Consider the following 12,701-nt stretch of genomic DNA (forward strand, 5'->3'; position numbering starts at 1 on the left):
ACACGGCATAATGAGGAGTTTACTCTCATTCTGGATGTGATTGTGACGCTGCTAATCTGCATTTAGCACAGAGAAAAAGGGGGGGGTTGAGGGGGAGGGGAGAGGGAGGAGGAGGAGGAGGAGGATGAGCACTGATGAACTTAATTGCTGTGAGCAAACAACCTCTGAAAAGAGTCACGCCATCATCCAGAGATGAGAAAGTAAACAATTAATTATCATCGGACAGAGGGAGTCATAAAACAAATGTTTGAATGAGAGTAATATTCAGGAGCCAGCTGATCTTTTTCCCCCCCTCAGAGCTGACAATACACGTACAGCAACAATGACTCACTCATTTGACACTAATAATCATTCGCTCGAATATGATATGGTTAGCAAGCCCAAGAGGATTTGGGTGGACGGTATATTATGAAATGCTGTGTGTTCTAAAAAAAACCTGTAATGCCCAGTTATCCTTTAATAAAATCTCTATTTGCCCAGATACTAATCTCCTGCAGAAAGAGGTGTGTTTTCATTATGTTGACATGTTGTTTCCTATGGAGACTCCTTGAGGTAGAAAAACAGCGGGCTACTGTTGACCCCTGCTGGCCACAAAAGCTACATACCCCTTATACTGCAATTCAAAGCTGACCAAAGAAATTCACTACTGAGAAAAGGGAAAAGTCAAAAATAAAACATCAACCAAGTGCTGGCAACATAAATATTTTAAAGGCCTATCAATCAAAAATAAAATGCAACAGTATAAACTAAAAGAGACAACACTGGTAAATATATATATAATATATATATATATATATATATATATATATATATATATATATATAAAAATAAAAGCCATTACAAATCCCCTACCTTGCTGGAGACAGACTTATAGTTCAAGCCACATGATGGCAGCAGTGACAACAAAAATTGAGAAAGATCCACAGCATTCTATGACAACATCACAACATTACACATCTACGCAGGCAGAGGGGAAGTCACAGACAGTGCTTTGGTTAATTGGTTTCCTCTCACACGCTATTCAAAACATTTGAGGCGTCTTGTGAAACCGGCCTCTTGTGAAAACAACCCTTTCCACTGCAGCTCACTAATCACAACGGAAATATCACTAAATAAAATAAGGTTACACTACAGCACCTGGGCGTTCTGTGCAACATGACTCACCAACCGCCACACTGTAAGCACTGTATAATGTACAAGTACTTTGAAGCAGCAGCTGCCTTTTATGGATGAGAGAGTGATGAGGTTATGGGTGTGTGATTGTAGCAGTGCGCTTGACATTACACTGCATGATTCATTGACTAAATTTGGCTGAAAGTATTTTTTTTGTTTTTTTTTAAGATTTTCGGTGGAATTTTAGCCTTTATTGGATACTTGATAAAGATGGGGAAAAAATGGGGAGAGAGAGAGAGGGATGTGAAATGAAACAAAAGTCTGAGGCCGGAAACGAACCAGGGACATTGCGGTTATATGGTATGCGTCTTAACCACTAGGCAAGCAGGACACCCAGGAAGTTAGTGTTTTTTCAGCAGAGCGGGTCCTGCCTTAGCTTTCGTCAAAGGATTAGGCTAGTGTCTTTCCAGAAATGTCTGATCGTCAACAAACCCCATGAAAAACCAACTTTGTGTTAGTCAATCTCTCGGTGCTTTCTGATTTCCCTTCCCTGTCTGTGGCAATCAATACATACCCCATTGGTTTCTACTGAAGAAGTCAATCTTTAAAAACGACTCACAAATGTACAGTATAGTTTCACTTTTTAAAAAGGCTCAGAAATGTCCCTAAACAACTGGACTGTGTACCTTTTAACAAATGTTGCTCAAACAGGAGGAAATTGAGGGACTAATTTCAGCTGTAGATTAATACACATTTGACGTGCCTGTGAGTATTTACAGCATCAGGGATTGATTCAAAATAAACTACAATACTGATGTTTATTGTAATAAAAGGAAAATGGCACCCAGTGCAAAGGAGTGGCTCAGTGAAGTGTTTTAAATAGTTTTTGAACAACAATGGAGCTCCATAGCACAGAGAAATAAGATATATCAGGCTTTGGCTACACTTCAATCTATTGTTGGTTTTGGTCTTTTTATGAGATTTGTTGATAACAACAAAAAATGCAGAATAGCCTATCTCAAGTTATCCGTTAAAGCTGCAATTAATGACCTTTTTTCATTTCCCAATTAATAGCGCAACAAATGATTATTTTAATTATCTATTAATCTGAGGTTTATTTACTCAATTAAAAATGTAAGGAAATGCTGAAACACATCCATCACAATTTCCCAGAATCACAGTTGATGTATTTAAATTTCTTGTTTTGGCTGACGCACAGTCCAAAACTCAAAGATATTCAATTTACTCTAAGAAAACCAGCGAAATAATACATTTGATAAGTCATAACTAGTGAATTTTTTGGCACTTATCCGTACTGAAACAATTACCTGATCATCAAAATGGTTGGCAATTACTTTTTGATGATCAACTAATGGCTTTATTATGTAATTTATTATAATTTGAGGCAGAGACAGGAAGAAAAATCCTCATATTTGAGAAGCTATAAAAAGCGAATGTTTGTCATTTATCAAGCAAAAAGGCCAAACGAGTTATCAATTACCAAAACTACTGTCAATTTGTTTTCTGTTGATCGACAGAACTGTTTCAGCTCTGGCTTCCACGTTTAAAACTAAGTGAAAGGGCATCAAAAGTCAAAGTTGAGACTTATTTAAAAAAAGACATTAAGTCCCCAGCCAGTACTAACAGGGATGTTGATGGTTTCTACTGTACAGCAGGCAATTTCTCAGCCACAACAGGATTATATGGGCTCTGCTGTGACTAGATAATTGAATTAAGGCATGGCAACAGTGCACTGCATCCAATGATCTCTCTCCCACCAGGGTGATGGGGGAAAAAAAATGAATCTTGTTACACTGTGTAGATTCAGAAGCCCAACAATAGTGTTAGCTGTCTAGGCTTGTAAGTCTATTGTGGCTTTTTTAGTAATGATGTTATTCGTCAGAACACTTGAGCCAAGTTCTCCTTCATCCATGGACCAATGGCCTTGTGGATGACCTCTTTGCACTATACACACTGAATTTTTTTTGGGTGTCACTGACCACACAACATTATTAAGAATACTGCAGCTCATACCTCAGCATCTGAGGCTACAGTTCTTGATAATCTGTACTGCAATAAATTAACAGATAACGTGATAAAAAAAAAAAAAATACTACAGGTGTAATCAGATATAAATTGACAGACATGATGGAGAGTATGCTGCTGTGTGTGGTATTGGAGGGGACATGCATTGAAATGCATTGTGCTGGGAATTAACCAGCAAAGCCGCATGTTAATCCTGCCCTGACCTTGTGCAGAATGTGGAGGGAACGGTGTCTGTGGGGCTAAAGATAACACCGCTGCCTTTGTGCTGGAGGAGAACAACACTGCTGATGATGCTGCTTTGCGCCACTGCTGCTGCCCAAGGTCACATGTGCCCCTTTGTCAAGTAACAAGACCTGACAAGGTAGCCTAATGTAAGGCACTGACGATCTGATGTACTGATCTGTCTTTATATTGTATACGCATTACTCTTGTGCTTTTTTAAATTGTACAATTACTGCACTGTGATTTTCCTTGGAAACGATACACCAGACACTACAACAAAAAAAAATTTCCGTCATGCATCAGAGCACACACCGTCTCCAAGGCTACACAATCCTCTAAAACTGTTATTGTAATAACAAAAAAATTTTAATCTGCATCTGGATCCGGATCTGCGTCTAACTACAAACAGCGACAGAGAACCATCGCATAGTGTGTCAGATTTTTTTCATTCCAGCAAGCGCATTCTGTCGTGAGAAAAAATGCAAAATTGTTAAAAATTCAGCAAACAGCAATATAAAAAAATAAAAAATAAATAAAAAAATTAAAGACTAATCACTGGCTTAACTTTCCACCAAACTTCACTGAAACAACTTTGACATGTTCTGCTAATATACATACAAGCAAACATGACCTTTTTTGGCAGATGCAAATATCAAAACTTTCAAAGTTATGTTATGATTTGAACAGCTATAATACAATTTATTTCACAGTTAAAATGAATGCCCTATTTTGAACAAGAACATGTGTTTCTGTCTTTGTAGATGATCAGGGTATTACTCAACGTCTCAAAATACTGGATTTGCTGGTAAAGTAGCAGTTAGTGAAGACTATTTGGCAACTCGTAAAGCTTCGCAATACATGTTCATGGTTACGAATCTCAAATGAACAATCCAATTAATAGGAGTATCCTGAGATAAATTTATTGTTATGAAAATTTTCTACAGGAGTTTAAGAAATAATTTCAAATATGAAAATAATGTTACTGTTATGCCATAGTAAATGCAAGTTAATGCAGTTACTGGGGGCTGGGTCACCACTGCTGACTCATGGTTTTAAGACGGATGACATGACCAGAAGGTCACGGTCTCAATCTGTGGACTGGCAAGATGACTTTGGGTATAGGAAATGAAAAAAGCAGCGCTTGCTTCTCCCTTAATACCACCGCTTAGTGGCCAGCAGATAAGAATGCGGTTATCTTACATCTAAGGGATAAGACTGGTTGTACTGGGCAGCTATGAGGTGTGAATGTGTGAGTGTGGAGCAATGAATTCCTGTAAAAGAGCATTTGTGGTCAGTGAATCGCCCTTTTGGCCACAGAGCACACCTGAAAAACACATACAGTATCTGTTAAGCTCCATCATGAGCAAAATGAGCAGCGAAGACAGTGATTTAGTCACCACAGAGGCTGAAGTACCGGCATCACCCCTTTATGACCAGGTGAAATGTGAGAAATTATCCATCATGGCATGTCATGTTTCCTGTCCCATTGTTTTTCCGTTACTCAGCAGGATCCCTTCAAATTTCATTGAAATCTGATGGAAAGTTAGGCCATAAACCAAGGAACAATTTATTTTTGGTGCAAAGCTGAATCCAGGAGTTTGGGAAGAAGTTTTCTTAACATTGTGACATATGGCATTTTTGCATATTTTCCCTATTTTCTCATGAACTACTGCACTTAGCTTGTGTCTCCCTGGATAATACAGCTGATCTCTCAAAAAGAGGTTCATGGATTTCAAAACTGCTCAGACTAGCCACTGTCAACAAGCCTGAAAAAAAAACGACATGTCGCTGTGTATGCAGTATAAAAACTTGGCAGTTTCCAGCTCCAGGGAGTTGTGTTTTTTGCCACCAAAGTAATTACTGAAGATCACTCAATCATAAATTTTCATACAAATCAAACATTCTCACACTCATTAAGAATAGGCAAGCACATAACAAACGTTTACATAATGTATCCCAAATTTGGAATAAAAAAAATTTACTCATGAATATGAAACTGTTTAATCCTTCAAACTTCCAAAGAAGCGCTACGTTCAGCGACACACAACCACGTTTTCGAGGAGGGCTATAGTATTACTGGTTGGCATCTGCTTGCAATGTGAAGGAGGGAGGGTCTGGAAAAGGAACCTGCACGCTTAGCAAAACCTTCTCTGAATAAATTAATAATTATTATTTAATGACGTAGTGTCAGTCCCAAAGCATGTAGTTAAATTTGCCGTTAAAATATTTTGTACAGTTAGGGTAGTGTAGTTTGGCACAAATTTAGTATGGGAAAAATGGGGGCGAGTCAAGTTCCGAGTCTCCCGGTTACAGAGATCTGACTTGGCTATTTTGAGCACAGCACACTGTGTCAAGATAGTAGTAGCGGGTATAAATGACCAGTGTGGCCCTTATTTGGTTCCATGTAATTTTAACACTTTGCGTTACACTACTGAAGCATGTGGTGTCCCAATGAAGTTCCGACTCACAAGGCTTTGTGTTTGTCTTCGGCGAGGATCTGGTCATTAGGCTTCAGTCCAAACCTTTAAGGAAAGAATAAAGAAATTAATATTGTGAGCGGGATTTGCTCAGGTAGGACACAGAAATATGAAGCTATCAGCTGAAACAAATCATCCGTTTAGACTTACTTGTCAAGGAAATCTTTGTCCACAACAGCCGAAATGTCAAGCAATGGATTTCCCATCCCAAAAAGCGTGTTTTCACTGCGGAGAGACAAAAACATATTGTATTGTGCAGACTCCCACTCACCAGATGAAACAAACAATCTCATGTGATACAGACAATCATCTGTTTCTGATTTGCTGGACTAATTCACTGAAACTTTCATGAGAGATGATCCCGTGTTTCGCTGCTGGCTCTTTTACCTGAACATCTCTCCTCGGTCAATATATGTACACAACACATGAGAAAATGAAGCAAAAAAACGTGTACAATTGAAAAAGTATGAGCTCATAACACACTCATGAATGCATTTTTATGACTTTGGGAGAGATCCACAAAAAAATGAAAAGCAGGCACTTCAGCACATTGGGAAGATCAAAATGAAGGAAAACCGTTCTCTGAGCAACTCATAATACGGGCATGTGCAGCTTGTGTCATTCAAACACCTTTAAATATTGATTATGATATGTCAAAAGAAGGTAAACTGTATTCTATTTGAACAGTTTTAAATTTAGCATTTTCCCCCACATGACCATTTCATGTAGAAATTTTCAGCACCCAGATATCATAGTGGTCCAAGTCTACTCTTACTCCTAACAGACTCATCGAAACAGGTTGCCCAACTTTCATTAAAAAACACAGGCCACAGATGCAGTGACTGTCTTGGTTCAGACCTCTAAGAGAAATGGGCGTCCTCTGGAGTGGCAGTCTGGCTTCTACATAATCTATAACAGAATACATGTCAAAGACGATGCAGTCACTCAAGCCATCCCTACTCAACACAGCAGCCCAAAAGTCTGACATCAGTGTTTTCAATCAACCCACTGAAAGACTGCCTGTGCTGTGACTACATAATGACAAAGACAATCACAACAGCAGAACTGGTCCCTGTGGAATCACTGGAGGAGATTTGGATACTTGTCTCTTACCTTGCAGTTGGCATGATGTCAGAAAACTCAGTAGCCTAACCTGATGGTTGAATGACCAACAGTTTCCTCCTCTCTGTCAAAGAAACGTGCTTTTTTGACACCAGGAACTAAAGCTGCCCTTTGACCAACAGTGACTGGTTGGTGGAGGAAGTGGGCGGGGCTTCGCATCTTCTAGGCATATGATTGGCTACACATGTTCCAGATATCATAAAGCTTTCTTTGCTGCGTTTGAGGTCAATTGGAAAGAAGATGAACACTGTGGTAAACGCCAAAACCAGCAGCACACACACACACACACACACACACACACACACACACACACACACACACACATACATACATATATATATATATATATATATATATATATATATACATATAAACGTTCACACACATATATACACACACATATATATATATACGTACGTTATATAAAGTAACTTCCAACAACAACAGAAAACATGAAACAACCTCAAAAACTCAATTACTTCACACTTATTCACATTCACGTAAAATCTAAATGCTAGTAATACCGAGTTCTAATCCCCTACATTTTTTCAACGTGGTTTGTGGGGAGACACATTTGTTTATACCTGAAGAACGCATTGTTCCTCCAAGTATAAGAAATAATTAAATTAACAGTTTTCATCACACTTATTTTATGAGAAGAATTCAATCTTCAGAGAAAGAACAGAGGTACTTGTTTCTGTAGGTTATGTCAGGCACATTAAACTAATAAGTAATTTTGAAAAGAAGGTCAAATTAAGACTAAAGGGAAACTTGGAAGTGTAAGCTTATCATCTTAGTTATAATTTGCATGTAATTGTTGTACTTTTAATTACGTTTGACTTGGAGTGATTTTATAGATGATGATATACAGGTTTATGAAAAAGTTTGGGCACTTCTGGGAGAATCACACATTTTTTTTTATTTTTGAAGTGAAAAGAAGTAAACATGAGCCCTGCAGCAAACACACATTAAAAACAAACCCTTCTTCAAACATTAATGCACTGTTATGTTTTATTTCATGAACTTAGAAATATAAAAAAATTAAACACTAATCGTGGCATGTGAAAACGTTTGAGCATCTTGCTAAGTCAGTACTTCGTAACCTCATCATTGTCCCGTTGACGAAGGCTCTTTTCATTTTCACTGTGTTGACTGACTGCAAGACATTTGCATCCAGAATTTGTTGATATTTATTGGAATCCAATCTTCCCTCTAGCAGTGTTTCCTGTGCCACTGGCTGCCACACAACCCCAAAACCAAATATTTCCCCCCTCATGCTTAACCGTTGGCCAAGGGTTGTTTTCATCAAATGCCGCTCCTTTTTTCCTTTTCTTTAACCTCATCTGTGCGCAGCACTTGTTTCCAAAATGACTCTGGCTTATCCAGGTCTTGCTTTGCAGACTTCAGACATTGACTTTGGTGAAGACGTTGCAGGTAAGGTTCCTTCCTGTTGAGTTTTTCCATGAAGACCCTGTTTGTGCATCATCTCTAAAAATGGAACAGTGCTCCGCCACTCTTATGTAAATTAAACGTTCTTGCAGCTCTGTTTGCTGTTGTGGTGTGTTGTGTTTGCCTTTTGCCTTTCTGCCCAGCAGATTTAGTTGAAATTTTTTTTTTCCTCCTCTCCAGATCTTGCCTTGACTTTCAAAGTTCCCCTTAACTGCCATTTTTAATGACATTTCGGCTCCCTGCTTTCTGTTATTAGTTTCATTTTTAGATCCTCAGTCAGTCGCTTAGAGGAGCCCATGGTTCTCTGAGTGTTAACACAATGTTTAAAAGGGTCAGAGAGTTTATCAGCTCAGGAATTACCATCAGCTGACAATTACTGACAAGACGTTCTGAGACTTTGCAAATAAAAGGTGCCCAAACTTTTACACGACTCAATTACGGTTCATTTTATTTTATTTTAAATTCATGAAATAAAATGTAACAGCGCATTAAAATTTGAAGAAAGGGACATTTTTAATCTGTTTTGCTGCAAGGATTGTATTTACTTCATTTTGACTTAAGGAAATCAACAATATAGGTAAATTGCCCAGGGGTGCCCAAACTTTTCCAAAAAACTCGAAGTATTTATTGTGTAGATCGGTTGGTAGTACGATATATCACCTGGTCATGTGCATCTTTGCAATTCCTTGCATGTCACATGGTCAAAAACTGCTGGCCCCGTAGAACTATTATTCTAGCCTCCCTCCACTGCCTTCCCAAGAACTGAGTTATAATTCTTGTGATTTGTTGCACTAGACGTTGTTGCCCTGCCTCTGCTACATCACAGAACTCCTTTCACCATGCCACTATTTCAGGGACCTGAGATTCTCTGAACAAAAGCTCCTGTCTCTCCCCGGGTGCAGGAGCAGGGATACGGCGACATGTGTTCCTCCATAGCCACACCGAAACTAAGCAGATAGGCTTTTTTCTGGACGTTTTGAAATGTCATACTAGAAAAAGCAGAGGTGTTACTGAGAACGTTAATGATGGCTCTGTCCTATGGTGTCCCAGAAGGCCATGACAGTGTGAAACACGGCACGCACATATATCAGGACGCTTAAACTGAGGAGGCAATGTGAAAAACGGCCGCCAATACTTTTGTGATTTACACGGGTGCTTATCTTACTGTAACATGTCAGACATGTCCTCCCTCCTTCCTTCCGCACATTTTTCTCACTCTTCAAGATTCGGCTTCAACCCATTTTTCCCTCGCAGGCCCAACCTTGCCTGCTCCCATATGTCTTCTGAAGCATATACCTTGGTTTTATTTTTCCTGGTCCTCCCCTTCCTTTTGTTCCGCTTTTATTTTCTGCACTGTAAGCACTTTGGATCAACCGTGCTGAGTTGAGTTGGGCGTTAAAAGTCCGTGAGAGTCACCTTTGCCGGGAACAGTTCAAGGCTGTAAAAATAACCTCCTCGTCCGTTCCCATTGGCTTTAAACATTAGCTCAGCGACGTGACTACAATGTGGACAGTTATGTTGAAATTGAAAGTTTTCCTCGAGGCAAGTGAACGCCGCACTGTCTACTTCGCCAGCCTGTTTTGTTTGTCTGTTTGTATGTTTTGTTTTGGTTTTTTTTACTATCAACAAGACTTCAGCTGCAAACCAGCACTGTACATGTTACAGTAATGATTATTACGTTATCACGGACAACAAAATGAGGCTGGCAAGATGTTTAAACTGGACTAATGCGGGACACAGGAACCAGTTTTTACACCGGCTACACGATTCGTTGAATTCGTGTCTTTTCCACATTTCGCCGCCTGTGTGCACAGGCACGTGTATTACAGGTTAATAATTTAAATAAGACGCCAGCCAGACTCCGGCAGTTATTAATTGTCTTTGCTTTTTTTTTTTTTTAGCTTCTTAGCGGAGTTTGTCTCTATTTAGCCGTTGAAGACAAACCCTTCTTCAACAACGTCGTTTTTACACACAAGCTATTCATTTTTTTTTTTTTTTTTTAAAGGATAATTACAGGTTGGCTAAAAATGGGAGGACAATTCTCGCCTCCCAGTCATGTGAGGATAAGCCCCCCTCTCTCTCTCTCTCTCTCTCTCCTGCTAGCTGCTGTTAGCACCGTTTCGACCTGACAAGCTGTAGCTCAACGCCAACACCGGGCTTCACCTGGACATTTGAGTCGGTGCAACGCCCAGAGGTTGAAGCTGCTTTTAGCGCCTTATCATCCGGCACCGCCCGCGGGCGGTTTTTGCCGCAACGCCGGAGACCCTTTGCATGAATTAACAGCTAGCCACGGCGGCTAACCACACAGAGAACCGCGCAACACAAATACTGTCGGGTTATTACCTTAGCGTTGTTTTCCTCCCTGGCGACATGTTTGGTTCTTTCTCAGACATGTGTTTTGTTTGTTTGTTTGTTTGTTTTGTTCGTTCGTTTGTTTGTTTGTTTTAACCAGCACCGGGTGTGTTGACGCTGTGGACGACGGGAAGGCACTGCTCACTGCCGGGGAAGAAGTAGTAAGAGGCTGCGGATCCCACTCCACGCAGACGATGATGAAGGAGCTGGCAAACAGCGAGCAACCCAGAGAGAAAAAAACGATGGTAGTGTGCAGGGAAGGATGAGAGTTAGCTAGTTACTTTCTCCTGACCGAGGCCATGCGCATCTGATTCACATAAAGAGGAGGAAGAGGTAATAGCCATCTCATGTTATCGCGGTGCTTTCTGTTCCAACTAAAGTTCCCACTTCGCAATCTGCACATTTTTAAAAACGGGAGACAAAACATGGTCCTATTTTTGTGTGGGAGGCTGCAGTTTTTATAGATGTGCAACCACAGGATTTTAACATGATGTATGTGATATAATCCTGGTGGAGTAAAGACACACCTCAGTTCTGTTTATGCACCAGACACCCTCATAGCTGGATAGCTGACCCATAGTTGGTCCCAGACTCACCAGGTCTCAAGAGAGCCCCCCCCCAAATTCATTGTGTGTAGATTGGTTTAAAATTAGTTTCAGACATCAAAAATATAATTCAACATTTGCATTGTCCAAACTGTTGGTGTGGTAGGAATCCAGAGCACCCAGGGTAATCCCACTGACACAGGGGGAAACTGGCGGTGACCCTGGCCTTGTTGCTGAGGCCAGTGTTCCTGCTGAGCCACTGTGCAGTCCTATATAAACTGTTTACACGTGACGACGGTTACGCTTATATCTACAGCGAACGCCAGTAAGGGCTTGAGGAAATTTTTCAACAAACTGAATGAGTTTGCCTTGTGTCCAGAGGAGAGAGAGCTCCTTGATGTGGGCTTTTGCAAAGACTGAACAATGACACCAGAACCTTCAGTCCACACCTGGTGCTGAACTTTTTCTGCAGGTCTTTCACCACAGCCTTCGAGACCTGCTTGGTGTCCTTTATGTCTGAGGAGAAGCCTTCAGGGACAGTGAGTCTTCATCGTCTTCTTCACCAGATGTTTGATGTGGCTGACCCATTCCTCCTATGTGCCTAAAACTATATATAAAACACACACACACACACACACTTACTTACTTCCAAACAATCTACTAAAGACCATTAGTAGACATAGTCCTGCATCCCCACCCGTAACCTTCTCGCAAACGGTGGCAGAAGAACAACTTGGATCCTGTCTTTGTTTGAAAAAGGCTCAAGTCTTTGCTATAAAGTCCCAAGTCAAGACCAACAAGTCCAAAGTAAAGTCCAACCAGAGCAACAATTAGTATAGAAAATAATACACTAGCACAAATAATGAATAATATAACAATTTCAGAAAAAAAAAAAAAAAAGGACAATTGAAGATAAACTGAGCAGGTGTGCTGTGGTATGTTATTCCTGTGCCTGGGGTTTGAAAGCAGTTTATGAAATCTGAATCTAGTTTGACATCCTTTATTGAATCCATTCTTCCATTTGTCTGAAAAGTAAAAAATAACTAAAAGTCAAATATTTTATTTAAATCCTTTTGCTGATCAAGAAGGCAGAAAAACATACTGCAGTGTATTGCTGCAACCGTGAAAAAAAAATAAATATTAAAAACGTTGTCGTTATGACAAACTTTTCTCGTTTCAGATCCTTTTCATGTTATAACAAGATATTTTTCAAGTTATTATGACATTTTCTCATTATTACAAGATACAAATTTAGTCTGTTTTCACAACAAAACTTTTCTTGTTATAATAACATTTATTATTGTTATATTTATTTGTTATATCACAAAACTTTATTTCAGAAAAAAAAAAGTATTTCAGTAACACAAACTTATGA

The 12,701-nt window shown here is 39.6% G+C and overlaps 1 protein-coding gene across 3 annotated transcripts in view; it reads right to left on the bottom strand.

Annotated features, from left to right (window-relative positions):
• The window catches only part of LOC120794779 (adenosine kinase-like), a 101,786-nt gene extending 90,671 nt beyond the window's left edge, over positions 1–11,115 (bottom strand). The window contains exons 1-3 of one of the 3 annotated variants that reach the window (XM_040136087.1): positions 10,773–10,822; positions 6,009–6,083; positions 5,850–5,903 (exon numbers count right to left, since the gene is read on the bottom strand). In XM_040136087.1, the coding sequence (XP_039992021.1) occupies positions 5,850–5,903; positions 6,009–6,083; positions 10,773–10,822 (179 nt within the window). Of the gene's footprint in view, positions 1–5,849; positions 5,904–6,008; positions 6,084–6,971; positions 7,102–10,772 lie in introns of those variants that run through there. The other 2 variants (XM_040136089.1, XM_040136090.1) reach the window with 2 other exon arrangements.
• Positions 11,116–12,701: the final 1,586 nt, after the last annotated feature.

Source organism: Xiphias gladius, chromosome 9 (assembly GCF_016859285.1).
Source record: "Xiphias gladius isolate SHS-SW01 ecotype Sanya breed wild chromosome 9, ASM1685928v1, whole genome shotgun sequence".
In the NCBI taxonomy this organism is placed as follows: Eukaryota; Metazoa; Chordata; class Actinopteri; order Istiophoriformes; family Xiphiidae; genus Xiphias; species Xiphias gladius.